General features: G+C 32.4%; 1 protein-coding gene and 1 long non-coding RNA gene across 2 annotated transcripts; one reads left to right on the top strand and one right to left on the bottom strand.

Annotated features, from left to right (window-relative positions):
* Positions 1-16,519: 16,519 nt before the first annotated feature.
* On the bottom strand, positions 16,520-17,673 carry LOC120261712 (sphinganine C4-monooxygenase 1). The gene is made up of 2 exons (XM_039269695.1): positions 17,402-17,673; positions 16,520-17,314 (listed from the first exon to the last, which is right to left on the bottom strand). Exons 1-2 carry the CDS (start codon positions 17,618-17,620, stop codon positions 16,760-16,762), a joined length of 774 nt encoding a protein of 257 aa, XP_039125629.1. The 5' UTR covers positions 17,621-17,673; the 3' UTR covers positions 16,520-16,759.
* A 2,064-nt stretch (positions 17,674-19,737) lies between these two features.
* Positions 19,738-22,150, top strand: LOC120262071. The gene is made up of 3 exons (XR_005536702.1): positions 19,738-19,853; positions 20,295-20,987; positions 21,691-22,150. It is a non-coding gene; the product is annotated as an uncharacterized LOC120262071 (long non-coding RNA).
* The last annotated feature ends 6 nt before the right edge of the window (positions 22,151-22,156 follow it).

Genomic DNA, 22,156 nt, shown 5'->3' with positions numbered 1-22,156 from the left:
ATGCGTATAACAAATTGTCACGTGAGCATGTGTCTCCATATTGTAAAAATGTTATCATGAACTTTGTATTTATAATGTTCGAATTCGGAAATATGACATATAAATTGATGCCCGCTGACTGCTGTACTTGCTATTTTTTTTAATATAAATTGTGGTTAACCTATTCATCTCCCCGAAAAAAAAAAGATAGGCATGAAACTTTTGGTAATGGACATTAGGGATTTCCATGACATCCAGTCGTAATACTGTAAAACAATCCATTTAAAATTTTTAATTTGTATGAATACTGTACTATATATATTTATATATTATATCTTTGTGATTCAAAATATTGTCTTTTTTCCTAATAATGAATATTATATAACCAATAAATATTTTTTAAATAATTTTCATGCACCTCATCAGGTTGCCAAAAAACTAAAATATTAAAACATAAAATGCCCAAAAAAAAGGAACAAAATAAGTAATTAGTACTTTTAAAGATCTCATTTTTTTTGTTCATATATATATATATATATATACCATAAATACTATACTTGAAATACAACTATTTTCTCTTATGAATAACAAACAATAAAATAAAAAACCTTGTGCTACATATAAAAACAACATCATCATCTTCTTCCTTTTTAATCATCTCAATAAAATAAAATAAACATAGAACATAACCACCACCTTAACTAATTAAGCTTGATCCTTCACTCTATACAAAGTACAAACCCCTCTAAAAGATATGCAAGGAAAAACATACTCATAAAAACATGATATCAAACTTGAAAATGGTGAATACTGATGTATATAGAGCTTCAAGGAATGCAATAAAGAAGATGATACTTAGTTACAAAACTCTCTCTCCACTCTTTGTTTCTTCAACTTAACCATCCATGCATGCATGCATTCATTGCTTCAACACCTGTTGTGTATAGGATCAGAGCCTCTCCTAACCCTTCTCTTGTTTGTCCTCTCAAAACCAAATGATGAAGGTGGTGATGCTGATCTTCTTGTGCCATCCAACCCTACAACTTGATGCCCAATATTAAAGCTTCTCACACTCTCCACCTTCTTCACTGCATGAACAGCTATAAGCCATGCAATAACAACAACATACAAGAGCTTATAAACACTGTTTCTTGAAGCCATTAATAACATCCCTTTACTAACATTAAGATGTTCTTCTTCTCTGTATATATATGCTGTCTTAGTCTAAAGATTTAAGGGTATGTTTGGATGCAAGGATTGATCCCCAAGGATTGGGGATCAACCCTTGTGGCATGTGCATGCCCATGTTTGGGCATGCACCAAAGGGCATGGGAAGGGAATGAGGGGGGAGTGCATGCCCCTCAAACCCTTCATGCTCATCCCCCTCATTTTGGGGGGGATTGAGCATGCCTTGATGAGGTAATGACTCTTTTACCCCTCATAATATTATATTTGTTTAAATTTTAATGATTTACATTGTATTTATACATTGTATTAGACGAAAATTAAGAAATGACATGTTATACATTGTATTTATTTTTAAAATATTAGAATTATTTATATTTAGTGATTTAAAAATAATTAAATTTGGATATTTATTTATTTTAAATATCAAATTATATTCATCAATTAAAAATGTATAAATTTTAAAAATTTATTTAGAAAATAAATAACTCATTTTAATATAGAAATTGAAAGCTATTTAATAATAATTGTACAAGATATATAATTTAATTAAAAATATTAAAGGGTAAAAAGTAATTTTACTAAAAATTTTCTCTTATTCTCTATCCTATTCCTATCCCCATCACTCCGACCAAAGCATTCTTTGTTCCCATCACGCCAATCTCTTTCTATTTATATTCCCATCCCTTCCCCATCCCATTCCCACTTCCCCATCTCCATATTCAGATTCCTATAACCAACTGATCCCTGAGCTCGGGGCTCTTGATTCACTTCAATCATATCCTGCATGCAATCCAAGTTAAGGCTGCCTCAGAAGGTTCTTCCACTGATGCAATATTAAAGTGTGCTGGGAAAAGTGATGTTGTTTATGTTTAATCCTTTATAATTATTATATTTATTATGAGTAATATATATATATATATATATATATATTTTTTTTTTCTTTTGTATGAATACAAGGTTAAAGTTTTTGGGGAATAGATTCCAATAAGAAGCCAGAACATGCCACTGCTTTAGACTCTTCTCTGATGTCCCTATATATTTGCACAGGTATTCATGCAAACAAGAAGGAGCACTTCGTTTCTTGTGCTAATTAATATGTTCCTTTATGCGATCTGCTAATTCTATATATTATTATATAATATAGTTATACATCATGCCTTGATCTTATTATTGTGTTTCTTTAAGCTTTTCTTTCAATGAATTAATTAAAGTTTCAAAGAGAAGCTAAACAAAATTTCCATCCCTCTTTATTTAGAATTCCAACATGGTTGATCACATGCAGAAATAGAGAGAAGTCATTAAAGGAACAGTTGCTCCGCTTTATCAAATAATAAAATCTCTAAACATGGATTTGGAAGTGATTAAGGAGTTAAATCAGAGGGAAGAACAATGGGTCCAAGCTTTAACTTTGAATTAAAGTAAAAGATAAACAGTATGTGTTGCTGCTTTATAATCAGAGATCTATCCCTCTCTGTTTTCTTTAAGGGAAGTGGAGTTACATTACATATATATATGTAGATATGAATTTCATCTTCTTTGAAGGTTATGATTGATGGATAGGCATTGCACCAAAAAAAAAAAAAAGGGTAAAGAAGTGAGGACCATCAGAGAATGTTTTATGAGCTGGCTTTGAAAAGAAGTAGTACTACTAATTACAAATATATCTGAAAAATGAAAAGAATGTATTGTTACTTTTCTCATGCTGGAATATTGCACTGTTGTGTGTTTGTTAACGATCAATTTCTTTTTTAAAATTAAAAACTTTTAAATAAGAGCCATTTAATTCTTTATTGTTATTCTCATAGTAAGAGCTTTTTTTTAATTAAAAAAAAAGAGTTTTTTTTTCTTTACAGCCTTGATTGGTTGGCTATCAGTTTTCTATGTTAATAAGAAAAGAGATAGATATATTCAACCCTAATATTTTCCCTGTTTTTTTGGTATTTGAATGGAGGAAGCACTATCTAGGTTAATTGGAATGTAAATTTATATGATAATAATTATTATTGTTATCATTAATTATGTGATTAATAAATCAAATATCATCAATACACCATTCACTTATTTTAAATTTTTATGATTAATTAGTTGAAAAATAAAATTAAATTGAAGAATTCTTTTTTTAATTGAATGATTACTTGTAAAAGAAGTTAAATTCTATCAAATGATAACCAATTTAAAATGATAATTTTGTATTATAAATATCAAAGCATAAACATAATTCAATAAATTCTTACTAAACATGTAATTGTATTCTAAAATATATGCATGAATTGCCATCGTCATGATGGTTCAGTGGTAAAGCATTTGACTTTTGTATAAAAAATAAAGAATTTAACTCTCTCCTAATATGTTATTAAGATATAAATAAGGTATTTGTCTAATTGCTTATCCATATAGTTAAAAAAACTATAAATTAATAAGTTTTAATGTAACATTTCATAATAACATAAAAGTAAATTGTACCAATTTCAATGTGAAGCATTAACGTTTTGTTCTCGTTTAACCCTATATATGTTAATTATTTATATATGGTTATCTGTTATATAGTATTAAAAATATTATATTTTCATTAAATGTTTAAATCGTATATATTATTATATGATATATTTTATTATATAACAGACATCATATAATAATATAGCACCTTAAAAAAAAAAAATTCCCTCCGTTCCTTTTTATTTATCACATTTACTTAATTCACACCAATTAAATATTTTAGTTAAAGTTAATTAGTTACCAATATTTTATAAAAAAAATTATTATTTTTTAAAACTACTCCTATTTAAACCGGTGGAGTATATAATTTAATATTTAATTGATTGTAATTTATTAAAAAATTATAAAAGTACATTAAATTAAAGAGTAAATTTAAAATTTTATTTAATACTTAACAAAATTTTTTAATGTGATAAATAAAAAAAATAAAGAAGAATTTCAAAACGTGACATTTAAAAAATACAGAGGGAGTATAATACTAAACATCTGTGTAAACGTTAGTAAATTTCAAAAAACAAAAAAGAAAGAGAATCAGGAGAAGCGAGAGAACAAGTTGATTGGGGTAGTTTAGTAAAATCATGGGATGCTAATTAGTAATTAAATGGCCACAGGGAAGTTGGTAGATTTACAATCTACATATATGCCGGGCACAAGGAAGTTGGTAGATTTACAATCTTGGCCTCATCATATAATGCGCGCATGTATATTAGTATATAGACACACATATACATGTACATTTTATATTGCACCTAGACCAGTAAACTATCTTATTTTGATCTTATTCATAGTCCAATTGTTTTTTTAACATGAATACATTATCTCACGGTGCCCGCACCCTGCTCCAAATTCTTAATCATTGTTTGAAAAAAGTCAAATTTTCAACCATTCACATAGAAGTTAGTCACAAAACCATTCAATTATTGTAAAGTATAGATCCACATATTGTTGGGTTGTGGACCACACAATATATAAGGATATAAAGACTTATGTGCATAAATTGTGTAGACGTACACAACTAATGTTTATAATTGTGTATATTTTATTATATTCAAGTTTTGAATGTACCCAAATTGTGATCTGATTCAAGTTTGAATTTGGTCTTAATTATTTAATTTTAAATGTGTGGATATACATATTAATCATATGTGGTGTAGAATTCCTATGGGCAAAATTGTCAAATCTATGATGGCAGACTTGTAATTGTCAAATCTACGTGTGATCAGTAAGACGAACCACAAGACCCAATCACTTTCATCATAATCATTGGATTCAAGTGCAAGTACGTTTCCGCCACTTTCTTTGTTCCTAAGCAATCTCTAAGCAAGAAGATCCAGGGTTTGAATTAGGGTTTATATCCATTAGATCCATCAAGTGGTATCAGAGCCATCTTGTTTTTGAATTGTTTGAGATTTATTTTGATTAAATCTTGAATTTATTGATTAATATGCATGCATGTAAATACGTTTTTATTATGCATGCTTTCAGTCCGAATTTTGATGTATATAATATATTCAGTAGAATCTGAACATGATATCATAATTGTTAATTGATATATATATATATATATATCAAGATTATTATCAAAATCAAACCTCTTAAGTATAATTAATTAGTTATGTTACTTTGATTTTGATTAGGATAATATTTGGATTTTAATTTAATTATTATGAATTTAATTTTTGATTCATAATTATAATGTTGTTATAATAATCATTTGGAAATAACAACTCAGAGTTGCTCTTATAGCTTTCTTGGGTATTTACTGCAATTTGTAGAAGCATCATTGTCACCAAAGTGACCTCTGTTGTGTAAACCTTTTCTTTGTGAATAACCATGGTGTTAGTGCATGCTTTATTCTCATGCGAGACATCACAGTCGGCCCAAAAGAAAAGACGTTGTCTGCGGAAATTTGTTTGCACATGTGGTAATAAGTTGTTTATAGTTATAAAGTGTCTATTGTGAGTATTTAGTCGGCCCAAAAGAAGACTTTATACTTGACTAGATTTTACTATAAAATTTGATTACCGCAACAAGTTGATTACTAGTGAATTGAATATCTGTCCAAAGACTAGGTTTAATGTCACAACAATTGACTTGAAGATGGGTGGTTGTTATTTATATGCTTGATTATTATTTTTTTGGTTATTTAATTGTGAGTTGATTTTTGTTAATTGCTCTATATACAGTTGATATTATGAGTGTTGGCAATGTGTCTGCTACACTTAGTGGCGTTCCTGTGCTTAGCGGCACAAACTTTAACACTTAGAAAAACAAGGTGACACTTGTTTTGGAATATATGGATCTAGACCATGCATTAAGATAACCACGTCCTGCACCTCTTACAGATCAAAGCTCTCTTGAGGATAAGAGAGTTTTTGAGATGTGGGAGAGGTCTAATCGCATTGGTTTGATGATCATAAAGAATACAATCCCAGAGACTTTTCTGGACACCATGTCTGAGGAAAATGATGTTAGGCACTTTCTTGACACCCTTGAGGAATGTTTCGTAAGAAGTGATAAGGCGGAGATGAGTGCTGTCCTAAGGAAACCTCTCTCTATGCGGTATAAGGGTGATGCGAATATACGTGAGTACGTTCTCGACATGTTTCATCTTGCTGGGAAATTGAAAGGCTTAAAAATTGAGTTGCCAGAAGATGTTCTGGTGCATTTGGTTTTGATTTCCCTCCCTCCTCGATTTAGTCAGTTTGAAGAGAGCTATAACTGTCAGAAGGATAAGTGGACACTGAATGAGCTCATCTCACATTTGGTACAGGAGGAAGATAGAACGAAACAGCATAAAGTTGAGAGTGCGCATTTGGCATCTTCTAACTCAGGCCCTCAAAAGAAGAGGAAATACGATAAAGCTGCGGCACCAAAATCGTGTAAGAAGACCAAAGGCCCTGAAAAAGAGGATAAAGAATTGAAATGATTATTCTGCAAGAAGGCTTCTCATGTAAAGAAAGACTGCCCTAAGTATTGTGCTTGGCGCGTTAAGAAAGGTATGTTTTTTTGCTCAAGTTTGTACTGAAGTTAATTTGGTTTCAGTTCCTAGATATACTTGGTGGTTGGATTTAGCTGCTACAACTCACAAAGTGTATCAATGTTGGGTTTCCTGAACTGCCAAACACCGAGTGATGGTGAAAGATACATCTATATGGGGACTAGAAAGGCAGAAGTCGTAGGCGTAGGGACTTTTAGATTGTTACTTCGTAATGGTTTTTATTTAGAATTGAATAACACATTCATTGTACCGTCCTTCAGACGGAATTTAGTTTCTATTTCAGTTTTAGACAAAGAAGGTTATTTTTGTTCATTTGGTAATAAAAGATATGTTTTTATTTTAATTCGATGTTGGTTAGAACCAGTACATTAAGTGAAAGTGATAATATTTATTTGCTTGATATGGTTAATACAAACAATGAATCCCATAATACTGAAACTAAAGGAATAAAACGTAGATTACAAAATGAAAATTCCTACTCATTATGGCACAAGCGTTTGGGTCATATCTCTGAAAAGAGAATTAATAGGCTTGTAAGAGATGGAATTATTGATGTAATTGACAAAACCAACAATAGTGTGTGCATTGAATGCATTAAAGGAAAGATTACAAACAAAAGGAAAGTGGGGGCCGAGAGAAGTAAAGAAGTCTTAGAACTTATACATACCGATAATTGTGGAGCTTTCCCTACGGCGTCTTGGAACGGTCAACGGTATTTCATTACGTTCATTGATGACTACTCTCGTTATGGTTACCTCTACTTGTTACATGAGAAATCAGAGGCCTTGGACTTTTTTAAGTCATTTAAGGCAGAAGTTGAAAATCAATTGGGCAAGAATATAAAGGCCGTCAGATTTGATCGTGGTGGTGAATACTACGGTAGGTACGATGGATCAGGCGAGCAACGTTCGGGCCCTTTTGCTCAATACCTAGAGGAGTGTGGAATCGTTCCTCAATACACCAAGCCAGGTTGTCCTTGAATGGTGTGGCAGAGAGGCGAAACAGAACCCTTAAAGATATGGTAAATGTATGATTACTCATACAACATTGCCTAACTCTCTCTGGGGTGATGCATTAAAGACCGCAGTCTATCTCCTAAATAAAGTTCCCACTAAGGCTACTAAGAAGAACCCCTTATGAATTATGGACTGGCAAGAAGCCTATCCGAAGAGCATTTACGAGTTTGGGGTTGTCCAGCTGAGGCAAGGCCTTTAGGCCTAATGAAAGAAAACTGGATACAAGGACAATAAGTAGTTATTTTGTAGGGTACTCTGAAAAATCAAGAGGCTTTAAGTTTTATAATCATACATCAAGAACCCTTTTCGAAACGGGAAATGCCCAGTTTTTTGAGGATGTTGAGGTTGGAGAGGAGAATCGAAGTGATGATTTTGTTTTTGGGGAGGATTTGGATGCATCTTTCTCTGCTGTTGCTAAGGATCACAGTCAGGTTTCTTTTCTTGCTGTTATTCAAACGCAACATTCGGTACATGACAGAGACAATGTTATTCCTACCCATCAAGAAGAGGGTACTCAACCAGTTATTGGTGAGGAGCAAGACATTCAACCTCAAATTCAAGAAGAACCTGTGCCTCTAAAGAGGTCCATGAGAGTAAGTAGAAATCTAATTTCGGATGACTATTTGGTATTTTTCCATGAGCATGAAGGATATATTGACTCAATGGAAAACGACCCAGTTACCTTTAGTGAGGCAATTAATGGCTTAAACTCTCATAAATGGATCGAAGCTATGGGTGAGGAAATACAATCCATGAAGGACAATGACGTTTGGGACCTTATCCCATTGCTGGAAAGGTGTGAAACCTATTGGACGTAAATGGGTTTTTAAGACCAAAAAGGAAATTCACAAAGGCAATGTTGAAAAGGTATAAAGGCGCGTCTAGTTGCGAAAAGGATTTACTCGGAGGAAGGGTATCGATTACAAAGAGACTTTTCTCCTGTTTCGCTAAAAGACTCTTTTTAGGACCATTATGGCACTTGTATCATATTTGGATCTTGAGCTACATCGGGATGGATGTAAAGACGGCCTTTCTTAATGGAAACATTGAGGAGACCATTTATATGATACAACCGGAGGGATTAGTCATTGGGGAGACCAATCAAATGGTTTGCAAACTTAAGAAATCTATCTATGGGCTTAAACAAGCTTCCAGACAATGGTATCAAAAGTTCCATCATATTGTTCTCTCATTTGGCTTTGAGGTGAACATTGTTGAGAATTGTGTGTATCACAAGTTCAGTGGGAGTAAGTACATATTTTTGATTCTATATGTTGATGATATTCTGCTTGCCAGCAGTGACAAAAGGATCCTTTGGGAAACTAAGAAATTTCTCTCTGAAAGTTTTGATATGAAAGATCTTGGTGAAGCATCCTTTGTCTTAGGGATCCAGATTCATCGTGATCGTTCATAAGGCTCCTTGAGTTTATCTCAAAAGAACTATATTGAGAAAATACTACAAAGGTTTGGCATGCAGAACTGTAAGCCTCATGACACCCCCGTATCGAAGGGAGATAAATTTAGTTTAAAACAGTGTCCTAAGGAAGGAATTGAATCGAATACATGCGGAACATTCCTTATGTGTGTCCGGTAGGGAAAGTCTTATGTATGCACATGTGCAGCTGCGTCCCGACTCGGCATTTATAGTAGGGAATGCTTGGAAGATATCAATGTAATCAGTGTAGAGAACATTGGGTCGCAGCCAAAAGGGTCTTTAGATATCTTCATAAGACAAAGGATTACACGCTCACATATAAGAGGTTGGATAGGCTTGAGATCATTGGGTATTCCGACTCCGACTTTGCTGGATGCTTGGATAGTAGTAAGTCGACATCTGGTTACGTCTTCACTATGGCTGGTGGTGCTATTTCATGGAGAAGTGCCAAGAAATCCTTGGTTGCTTCATCAACCATGGAGGCAGAATACATCGCATGTTATGAGGCATCTAGTCATGCTATTTGGCTGCGCAATTTCATTAAAGGACTACGAGTTGTCGAAAACATAGAGAGACCTTTGAAATTGTATTGTGATAATAGAACAACAGTTTTGTTCTCAAACAACAACAGAAGTTCTTCTAGGTCTAAGCATATAGACATTAAGTTCTTAGCTGTTAAAGAAAGGGTTCAGAGTGGCTTTTGTTAATATTGAGCTTATAGGGGCAAATTCCATGGTTGCGGATCCGCTTACAAAAGCATTGGCGCCTACAGTTTTTCATGAACATGTTGCTAGCATGGGCGTCGTTAGTATGAATGCTTCTGATTAGTTGGAGTTTATTTTTATAGCTTGATATTCATGTTGATGTCATGACACTCTTGATTAGTTTTTTTTATAAAAAGTTTATTGTTTATTTTTGCTCTGAACTATGATCTCATAAAGACTTTAAAGTTGGACCAGTTGGAAATAGACAAGTGTAGATCACATTAGCTTGTAATTTCCATGCTACACATCCACACTTTATCTATGTCTTTAGTTAAGTCGGTATGTGTGAGCATTGTGGGTTTAGTTGCATTGTACTAGCGACGACTGCCCCTATGTTCCATGTATAGATGAGGCTGATAGACGAGATATATTGATTTAGATAATTTTTTAGTTGTAATTACATTTGGTTGTTGATAGTAATTTATACACAATTTTGAATTGCCAAAGGTGCATGATTGTATGGTTCAAGTGGGAGATTGTTGGGTTGTGGACCACGCAATATGTAGGGAAATAAGGACTTATGTGCATAAATTGTGTAGACGTACACAACTAATGTTTATAATTGTGTATATCTTATTATATTCAAGCTTTTAATGGACCCAAATTGTAATCTGATTCAAGTTTGAATTTGGTCCTAATTATCTAATTTTAAATGTGTGGATATACATATTAATCATATGTTGTGTAGAATTCCTGGGAGCAAAATTGTCAAATCTATGATGGGCAGACTTGTAATTAGCCCCGTAAAGTTTTCTTATAAATAGAGTGTGGTCCCTGACTGAGCACGCAACGATCTGAGATTCAGAATTAAGTTTTCTGAATTAGGGTTCTCATCTCCCTCTCTGCGTGTGATCAGTGAGAAGAACCACAAGACCCAATCACTTTCATCATAATCAATGGATTCAAGTGCAGGTACGCTTCCACCACTTTCTTTGTTTCTAAGCAATCTCCAAGCAAGAAGATCCAGGATTTGAATTAGGGTTTATACCCATTAGATCCGATATATATTTTCATATATCAAAATTAATAAAATCAATTTAGATTTAAATAACCTTTTGGTTAAGCATGTGATAAGAACATATGAAAAGATTATATTAAATTTAATTATCTTTGTTAGTTCCTCCGGTGTGGTTTGTGAATTTTAGGGAACACTGAAGCACTCATAGAAATCTCATACAAACCAACAAAGAAAGAGACACACGACGTTGGTAACCCAATTCAGCGTCCACTCGCCTACGTCTGGGGGGCCAAGCCCGGAGATAAACAATCGAGTAATAGAGGTGAAAATACATGAGTACAAACACTTGTCACTCACTCTCTCAACAATAAAGATCACTACCGTCTCTAGATTGTCTAGTGCTCACACACTCTCCTCCACGAGTCACCCTTACAATCTATGAGCAAAGTAGCTTATATAGACGCCTCAATATCCCAATTAAAATCTCCGCGGCTACTAATTTAAAACCTTCCGAAATTAGCTGTTGCAACTCCTGTTGTAACATAAGTTGCAACATGGCCTTGACTGCTGACTTAACTGAGTTCTGGTTACGTTGCGGATGACCTCAAGACCCATCAACCTCCCGGTCATTCTTAGTCCGAGTCGGTGCAGCCAAATCTCACGATCTCGACTACCGGCAACTAGCCTACCTCCTCAGTTCCTCATCAAGCAGGCCCCTCGCAATGGGCACACATCCTTGTGCGTCTTCATGAAACTTGCCAAACTTAGTCTTCAACCTTCCAAGTTTGGTCTTCAAAGATTCTCCAAACTTGATCTTCAATTCACCCAAGTTTGGTCCTCAAATCTTGCCGTTAATAATCTTCAATCATTCTCATCAAGGATTCTTCAAATCATACCATTGATAGGTATTTCTTCAATTAAGCTCCACCATATTTAGTCTTCAATCAAATCACCTAAATATGGTCTTGATATGATCTTGTCTTCAAATTGTAACATGTTTCCAAGAATAATTCCACTAAGATCTTCAAGATATTTTCCTCCATGTTATAGACTTACTAAAAATAACTCCACCAAGATCTTCAAGATGTTTTGATTTGCAAAGCAAGTCTCCTTGCCATGTCACCATGCTTTCCATATCATCAATTATGGCTTGTCACCATGGTTGCCATGTCATCTTGCTTTGGTGTTAAATCATGCTAATTAAATAGTGTGGTTGTACTAACAATCTTTAATCAATTTATTTCACTTCCAAATTCTGTATTTGCAGAAAACACAGAATATAGTGTTAGAGAAAACAGAGAGTGAAGAAGTAGGATTTAGTGTATTTTGAGGCGTGTAGAAACACTATCTTTTAGGAATTTATCACCCTCAGATATACACCAGGTTTTGCAATAATTCCCTCAGGATACAACAAAATCCCAAGATCAAACTTTGTAGAAAAGTAATAATCTTCTTGTTGGATTTGTCTATTAGAGAAAACAACTGATATCTCTTCATAAGAAAAATAATAAATTACTTAATTCAACTCAAGATGCCCCAGGTGCCCAAGTGGTCATTCATAGATTAAATAAATAAATATAATAAATATATATATTAGAGGGCCTACTTGCATTTTTCTCAAATTCAATTATTTAATTTTTTTATTGTCTTGTATTATATAAACATATGTTCATTTTTCTAGTCTTTATCCGATGTGGGACTAAACTATTCACAATTATTCACATATACTACACTAACATATAGTCATATCAAAATAGCATGTACCGTCAAAAAATAGATGTTTGGAGTTCTTCTGATCCAGAGAGAGTGACTTATATGACCCAAGCGAGACTGCATACTGGCAGTGGTATGAACTAATCAATTTTTATATAACTGCTTAAGATCTCCCCATGGTCTCTGAGCAGACTGTATATGTTCTTTTCTACTTTTTTTGAGTTTGTTTCAGTGTTTTTTTCTGTTATTGTTCCACGGCTATTTTTGGTCTTTTGTTGTTTTTTAACATTACTTTTTGTTTTTTAATAAATTGTAGTTGTCCACTTCATAAATAATTAAATAAAAGTAGCGTGGACTGATTGGGATGGATTACCAGATCATTAGAGCTCTACTAATTAAATGACAATTAAGAATGCAAGTAAGGTGGGTAAAGCCAGCTCTTTGCATTTATGAATATCATTTCATGAAATTAATAAGGTTCTTCAAGTCAAAGATATATGGCATGCATTATCGAAGCATTAGAAATGTCCGGTGGTTTGGAAGGAAGCGATATTTAAGGATAATTTTTTTTATTAAATTATTCTCATAAACTCCACATGCAATGTTTGTGATGATATCCATGCTTCATTATATGTTTCAATTTAATTATTTACTTATCCTGATAATTTGTTAATCTTATATGTAATTCTTATAAATGTTCTTATATACGTTCTTAATTTTTTGCAATAATATATGTGTTAATCTTTCATCTATAATTATTGAAACTTAATTTAATGAACATGACCATACACCTTAAATGACCATTCCCACCACACATGCACACGCACAAATATTGTGAAGAAGATTTGATGGTTTATGGACAAGTATTAATCAATATATTAATTTGCAACTACCCACAGTACACACCATCAACTTCTCTAGCTCTTTTTATCAAAAGAAAATAATGAGATACTTCCATATATTTTTTTAGAAAATGTGATTAAACTATATCAGGTGTGTCCACAGATGATGAGTTAATATTTTAATTTATATATATATATATATATATGCCCTCACTTTACTCATGAGAACTGTTACTCATTTTTCTATATACTTATATCCATAACATAAAATCTAAGAAACTAATGAACAACTGTAATATAAAAAAATAATTTTAGATAATTTACAGATATATTTAGGAGATATAATTGTATATATATATATATATTTTTTTAAAGAATTATTGCCTTGCAAATATTGATCTCCTTAGTTGTAATTTTTTTTTTTATATATATAAATAGAATGTTGGCATATAAATACATCTATACTCATGTATTACAAACTCAACAATAAATAAAACATACACCTTTTTAAAACTATTCTCTTCAAACTTGCATCATGACATCTTATCTCTTGTTAACTATGTATATTCATTAAATCTAATTACACAATATTAGTATTATATATATATATACATATTATTAAAATAGATGTATAATATACTCTAAGAGCATTTCAAGAAACAATTTTAATTTTTTTAATAACATTTAAGTTTTTATTTATATTACTTATAATATTAATAATTGAAAAACATTAATTACATCTAATTATTTATGTAATAAATGTCTATAAGACCTTTAATTTGAAATTCAATGTATAAAATAGTTTATATGGTAAGATTTGTTTAATTATATATTATTTACATATGATATTGCATCAAAACTCCTCACAAAATTTTAAAATCTCTAATGCGAAACTTGAAAAAAATGCCTAGTATTTATAATATTATATAATGTTGTTAACATGATATAAGCGACTCTTGTTTTATTAATTTGTCGAATTTTGATATCATATATGTTTCTTGATCTTCTGATCATCTTATCTAGAATGAAATCAATAATTATTGAACGTGTTAAGCAACAACTAGACATTAATGGAGCTAGTGAACTAAAATAGGCACGTTGATCATGAGAAATTTGTCAAAGAGCAGCCTATTCATTTCAGCTAAGAACACAATTACTAGCTTGAAGAGAATTAGCTAATTATATATTTATACATTTAAAATATATATGGAGCTGTTTTATTGTGAGCATAGGTGGGGTCGTTTATAGCTTAATTGTTTTAAAAAAAATTAACACATGAATATGAACCGGACCTCACTAATGGATTCTTACAATCAATTAAAGAATAATAAATTAGACTTTGACTAATTAAGTTTTTAATAAATAATATTTATGTATGTATTATTTAATATAAAAAAGTAAATAAAGAAAGTTTGATTATATTAAAAGCTATATATAAGTTACCATATAATTCCGTACTTGTCTGTCCTTTAAAATTAAAATTTTTAAATGAGAGGTACTTATCATTTATTGTCAATAAATAAAAATTATACATACACAAATATTTGGAAGGTATCCTATTTTATTTTTATTTTTATTTTTTATATACCCCATCACAAGTCCGTGATCATAAAAATGGAGAAAGGTATTGCTATACATATATATATATATATGAAAGGATGCATAATTAAACGTTATGAACTTCATCTCTCTTTCTTGGTTGACTTTTATTGTACGTGTTTAATAGCCATGCAATTTTTGGTGAAGCCAAAGTTTTTATTTCGTTAGTCATACATTCTTAGCGATAATCCATTTTTGCCTAACATTATGCCTCTCTTTTTTTTTCATAATGTCCGGAGAATATCATTGTATTTTATAATTATTTTTTAGCCCATTACGTCCTTTGTGCTTTACATCAACTAAAAATATAAATGAATGAATGGGATGATCATTCCTTTTAAAATAAACAATCATTCAAAAGTTAATATGAGTCTAGCCATATATAGGTTTTGGATGATGACTTTCTTCATAAGTTTTACATGATAATATAATACATATTAAAGATAATTAAGTTTTATTGAATTTGAAACATGTTTGTATAATAAGATAAATGCCTAGATTTTGTGGGATGAGTTTCAAGTCACATTAAAATTTTTTAATTCACATAATTAATTCTTGCAACTTTTTTTTTGCTAAAATATCTTAATAACTTATCTCCGCCATATATAATAAATCAAATTTTTAATGTTTAATCACCATTTGAATGCAATGTGAGTAAATATAAGAGAAAAGATTGATTATTGTCTCAAACTTTTGTTGTCTAAATAACTATATATATTTACTTTAAGAAACTAGTTAAACAAATATTTTACAAATTCACATGATCAATTTTTTTTTTTTCAATTCTTAGGAATTAACTCAGTGCAAATCCCTTCACCAACTAAAAATGGCCATTAAAAAATGCATCCTCACGACAACTGTGCAAATACCTTCACCAACTAAAAATTGGCATTAAAAAAATGCACATACTCAAAATACATGTATATATATATAATATTTTTTAGCCCCAATAATTAATGTATTGCTTTTCACCAATATTTATTTCCATATGTCGATTGTTTTCTACGAATTAATGAGTTAGATCTAACTGTTATAAAGCTTCAATTAGTTGATCAAAAGGGCATAGAAATTATTTTGACTCTCTATTTCAAATCAATTAATTAATCCAGCTCTGTTTCTCTCAAAAATATTTTCTCTAATATACTAATTATATGTGTTTAGTTAAATATAATAATACAGTTTATATAGCCTTAATTGACCAGTAGAAGGCTTGGTAGGATCACCCAAAACCTTCACATATTGAATTATTAATTAGCTTACAAGATATCAACATCAAGGTCAAGACGCACCTCACATGAAAATTCAATTATACAAATGAATATTTATTATTATTAAAAAAACATAAGATATTAAAGTTCACATGCAGTAGATAATTGAGTGAACATTAGTTATGCAATTCAATGCAATTGCCTAAATTAGACACCCAGTTTACACTATTCATGGCCAAGCTCAATTAATTAAATTCTCTGATTCAATATGAAAGATCAATTCCACAGAAGATCAATTCCGTGAACTAATTAGTTGATAGTATACATTCAACAGGCAACATCTTCATCATCATCATATATATACATCACAAATAAGAGATGATTGATTCCGTGAACTAAGTTGACAGTATACATTGATAATTAATGATTAATGATCAAAGTAGTCTGTATATGTAAATATATGACATAAAAGTATGCAAATTAAGTAAGAGAGTCACATTTTAAGCTCTTTTCAAAGGTTTTGATCATAGGTTTTAGTATATTATAAGCTATGAGCATGATCATGAGGACTTGTTAGGCTTTGCGTGAAAGCCACCTCCTTCTCTTTTCTCAAGAGTGTATGGCATGTAAGTTCCGAAGATTTTATCCCAAGTGATGAAGAATGGCTGAGAGAAGTTGTACTTGTTGCCATAGAGTTGATGATGAACATCATGGTAAGCAGTGTTGTTCCAGAAGAAGAGATGAAATATGTTTCCGGGGAACCAAAGGCCGCAGTGATCATCGATGCCTTTGATGGTGGCGAATGAGAAGAAGAAGATGGATGCTCTCGGTGTCATGCCGGAGATAAGGAAGGCGAGAGCACCACCGAGAGTGTCCAAAAGAAGGCCTTCAATAGGGTGGTTGTATTGTGCACCGAAAGAATAATTGACGATGATCCGATGATGCCATGAGTGAATGTGCCGGTACAAGAACTTGTTAAGGTGCATATACCGGTGCCAAAAGTATTGCCATGTATCGATAACTACCATGCTGATGAAGAACTGCCTTGCAAGCACCAAGAGCGAGATTCCTTTCTTGCCGGAGACCATTTCTATGGACCTCTCATCTCTTGTTAACTATACATGAGTGATTGTCGAATTTTGTTATATAACCAAAACAATTATAATAGGAATGAATGATAATATATATTTGTGTGTACTTACCGTGAATGTTATGAATGCGACGCAAGCTTGAACTAGTTGTTGGAGGAGGACTCCTTTAGCGACTTCTCGCTTTGATACCATGTTCTTGATTTGCTCGTCTTCTCTAGAGTGAAGCCGATAATTATCAAGTGGACCAAGTAATAGGTAGATGCCGGAGTAGAGCCAATAGACTGCTATGGGAATGATGATTGCCAAAACTTCATCGGAGGGAAACTCCATGATCCTTAAAGAAGCACAAAGTGATATTGAAAAGAATGAGATGGAGATCCACACGGTGAAGGGGGTTTAAATAAGTGAAGGAACAAAGTGAGTTTAATAGATTTGGTCCATGGTTACACTACTTTTCCACCAATAATTAATAAAAGGTTTACGGCAGGACAGACTACGCGTAGAACTTTTTTATGCATGTCCGATTTTGTCAAATGTTAAAAGGAGTGGGTTACAATGAGTCAATCAAGAGAAGGACATACCCAAACCATGGAAATGCAATTTATGTAACATGGACCCAAAAAACTAATTTGAATTGATCTGTATGTGAGGATTTATTATTTCAATGAACAGTGTGGACACAAGGATACATGGTATAACTTTCAGGCTTTCAGCAGCTGCCTTTCATCACATAAAGAAGATGAAAACATGGTTTACATACTGTTCTTTTAAAAATCAACACGGCTCCTTTAGTCCTTTTTTTAGTGGTCTTGCAATATCATAATTCAATTGCCGTGCTGAATTTGGCAAGTTCAAAGTCAAAGTCCATAGCAAGTTGAGTTCAGAAAATGAGTAATAACGTTTTATACCATGAACTTAAATTGCAAATTTTTCACATGTTAATTGTTGACTGATTGGATCGAATTTTCTCCCTGGTACGTTATTTAAATTATAGTACTTTATTAAAGGAGAGTTGATATTTTATTTTCTCTTTTAACTAAAAAATCAAATATTTATGATTTGATTATATGTTTTAAAAAAATTTGTTCGCTTCAAATACAAATTTTCTTGCAATTAATATTTTAAAATATTTATTTAACCAAATACTTTTTTCCTCCATCCAAACATCATCTTACATGAGTATGAATTTATAAATCTATTTTATTCAATTAAAAACAAATTATAAATCTATTCTTTATCCCCTTTTTATTTATGTTCCTATGGGGAAAAAAAAACCTTAAAATCGTTGTGTATATTTTGGACTAGAAGCATTATAATATATTTCATCCATCAAGCGGATGGAGTAATTGGTTAATTAATTAGAGTTATTTAATGTCATTAATGGAATTATAATTTAATCTGTATTAAAAATAATAAAGATTTTTATTTTGTTTTTGAGGGAATTAGCATTGAAATGTACAAGATGAAGAATATTTAGTTGTGGTCCGTTTACACCTATAAGTGCGTGAATGTACTTGCATTATCATCACTAATATTTACATTCCCATGTCTATTGGAACAAATGTTGCCAAATTGGCATTTATTTTATTGTTTAAATGGACCCAGAGTATGAACATAATGCATGACAGATAACGGAACACATTATGATGATTCTAGGGCTCCTTAATTATGCCGGTAAAGATGAAGAGAAGTTTTATTTGACAATAAGACAAAACCTTTTGCATCCGATTTATGTAATGGATATGATTACGACAATAATTTTCGAATAGAAGAGTTTACGGGTAAGAATTACATCCTTAAATCAAAGAATAAAAGCAAGACAAAAGAGCTTACATACAAGGCTTATGTTTGTAAACTTAGCCATAAGGGTCAGACACTGGAGTTTGCGGGCTAAGTTTATGCTTGAAATGTGAAACCCGGTCATAATTTTGGACCTCGTTTCTCATTAGGCATTTATGTATGTTCTAAGGGTAGATTGGTCATTTTGCATTAGTGACATTTTTACACATTGACATAGTGGTCTTCATGCGAATTTTGGTTGAAGCAGAGATTACTTGATTCTTTGGTGTTACAGTCAAGATGTATAGTAAGCCGAACCGAACCGCTACTTTCTTTTCAATTTTTGGGCATGGAAATATTTTTTTTTACTTGAAAATGAGTTTAGTATTCATTTCCTTGATTTGACGTGTCTTTTGACAAGTTTGATCAAATTTGACTATATTTGACTAGTGAAAAGCTTAATTTTGACTAAGTTTGACTAGGTCAAACCAGAGTTTTGACCAATTTAGAACAGTTTGTCCGATTTTGTGGTATGTTGACTGCAAAACTAAGCCATTCTTTTGGTTTTGGATGTGAATTGAGATTTCAATTCACTGAAAACAATTCACTGTACTTATGCTATGTTAACACTTGATTAGTGAGTGTCAAGCTTGGCATGGTGCTTTGTTTTGGCAGATTCTTTTCCTCTCTTCATCTTCTACCTTGCGCCACCATGCTTCATTCCTTCAACTCCTTCTTCTTCATGGCATCGAGTTCTCTACCTTTCTTTCATCTTTTCTTGGTGGTAAGTTGATTTTCATGGACTTTGATTTTGTGTTCATTCTTAGATGTATGCTTAGGAAGCCCGAGAAGTTTTAAGTAATCTTGTGAGATTTTGGCTTGGGTTTGAGTAGTAGAATGGTTGCCTTGTGTTGAAGATTATTCATACATAGATTTTCTTTTGAAAACTTGTACTTTGATCGATTCATGCCCAAAATGTTGAGAGAATTCATTATTTACTGTAGCATTACTGTAACAACCGGAACTTTTTTTGGTCCTTCCCAATTTTTGGGTAGAATCGTAGATGTCATTGTCAGGAATCTATTGGTTCTTATTGTGGGTAATTTGGACATCGTTTAAGTCCAATAGAGCCCAAATTGTGTGGATTAGGGTAGTCACGCATGTCTTTTTTTTTTGGTATTTTGTTGTTTCTGTCGTTTTCATGTGTGATGTTTTTGCTTGCTAGGCGGAACAACCTCCAAGTTTGGTGAAGAGCTCGTGGAGGAGTGGAAACGACTGTTGGGAGCATTTGTCTGTGAGTAGTTAATAGTAATTGCATAGTAATATTAGGGTTTTTAAAATTCATTCGTGAATTCATATATGCACTTTATCGATATATTATGGTCATGATGCTATCATCCTTTCTAATAAGGTTTTGCAGGTTTCACTGGTCTTTTTGGTATGTTGAAAGGTCAAATGCAGATTATTACTTTATTTAGAAATGTTTGGATTTTGATACTCATATTATGTTCAGTTATATGCTATGTTTCATAATTAACTATATGTCTAGTTTTATTTTTGCTAGTTGTGTGTAAATTGCTTTTCAAAGTGTATTTATTTTGAAAGAAGTATGCTCATATGTGTACACATCTACATTCCAAGGGATATGGTTTGATGTGCATTTATTTAATTGGGCATTTGTGTGATGAATTCCTTGAATTGGACATTGGAAAGAATTACATTGTTGTAATTGAGGTTGATGGTGACTACGGATATTAGTCCGACACTACAGTGGTGCTCCACTGTCCGACTTGATTGGAGGCGGCGTGGTTAATCCTGAGTTTACCCCTGGTCCAAAGGTGCGTAGAGCTATTGAAAGGGTTTAATTATGTGCGAAACCTGGGGTTACCACACGGGGATCTCAATGGCCAACGCAAAGGTAGTTCTTTTGTTAAAAAGCATATGAAAACCTTTAGCATGATCTAGCTATGGCCACAACCGAGTCAGATATATTTTGGCCAGCTTCATATTTTATGTTTTTTTTTGTGTGCTATAAAAATATATTTTAATTAAACTTGGTTGGAATATCTTGGAGTATTTTTATACTATTCGCATATCAGTATTTTGGAAGCTTTTTGTTGCATAGAAAATGGAGATGTCTACCTTTTTATCAAATTACTTTAATTTATTATTATTGTTGTTGTTATTGTTGTTGTTGTGTTCTTGTTATTGTTATTGTTGTTGTCGCTATTAATTGGATATTGAGTATTGATGTTGGTATTCTCATATGACTTTATTACTCTAATGTGTTGTGTATTTGTCCCTCACTGAGTAACGTTATTACTCACCTATTTTTCCAAGTTTAGCTTAACACAACGATGGTGCGTTAGGAGCTATATAAGGTAGTCTGCATCTAATAATGGTCCGTTTGGGCGTTAATGTTTTATTGAAGCATGTTTAGTGGTTCTACTAGGCATGTTATAGAGTTTTATTTGTTATTTGTTATCTATTACTTTCTATTCTTGTATTTTGATCCGCTACGTAAGTTATTATTATATTAAGTATACATTTCATCTCTTGTATTTGTTTGATTGAACCTTTCTGGAACTATTTGTGTGATATATTATTTTGTTTGATGATAGTGAAAAGGTATGAGCATGTTTTCTCTTTTGTAAGCCTTGCGACGATTCAGGGTTGGATGGTGTGTATCCTTCCTCAAGATTGTCATCGTGACTGTCACGTGCCTGGCTCGTAGCTCGTGGCGTGACACGTAACATAGGTCACAAGCACCTGACAGAAGAACTTATGATCCAGGGCTTATACCTATAAGTTTAATAGTAATACCCAGACAAAAGACCATATATACAGGCTACGGCTATGATTACACCGTAAGTGGCCCGTAAGACTCATAACTCATCATCTTCAAGTCCATACGAAGCCAAGATTATGCCTGTAAGGTGTCCCCGTAAACCTAAAGGTATAAAAAGGGGTTTCTAAGGGTTTTGGAGGAGACTTTAGGTGGCTAGGAAGAAAGGAAGAGGAAAAAGGCTAATGAGAGGTTTTCTTCACCAAACCAAGTGAGAACCAAGGATGACAAGGTTTTAGAGC

This window comes from Dioscorea cayenensis, chromosome 5, assembly GCF_009730915.1.
Source record: "Dioscorea cayenensis subsp. rotundata cultivar TDr96_F1 chromosome 5, TDr96_F1_v2_PseudoChromosome.rev07_lg8_w22 25.fasta, whole genome shotgun sequence".
Classification (NCBI taxonomy): domain Eukaryota; kingdom Viridiplantae; phylum Streptophyta; class Magnoliopsida; order Dioscoreales; family Dioscoreaceae; genus Dioscorea; species Dioscorea cayenensis.
The sequence above is the reverse complement of the archived record's forward strand: the minus strand, read 5'-3'. Positions and strand labels throughout refer to the sequence as shown.

Excerpts from the sequence above, each read along its gene's own strand:
- LOC120261712 (XM_039269695.1), bottom strand. The coding sequence starts at position 17,620 with ATGGAGTTTCCCTCCGATGAAGTTTTGGCAATCATCATTCCCATAGCA. Across the intron at positions 17,315-17,401 it reads TCGCATTCATAACATTCACG|TTAACAAGAGATGAGAGGTC; the intron begins GTAAGTACACAC and ends ACTCATGTATAG.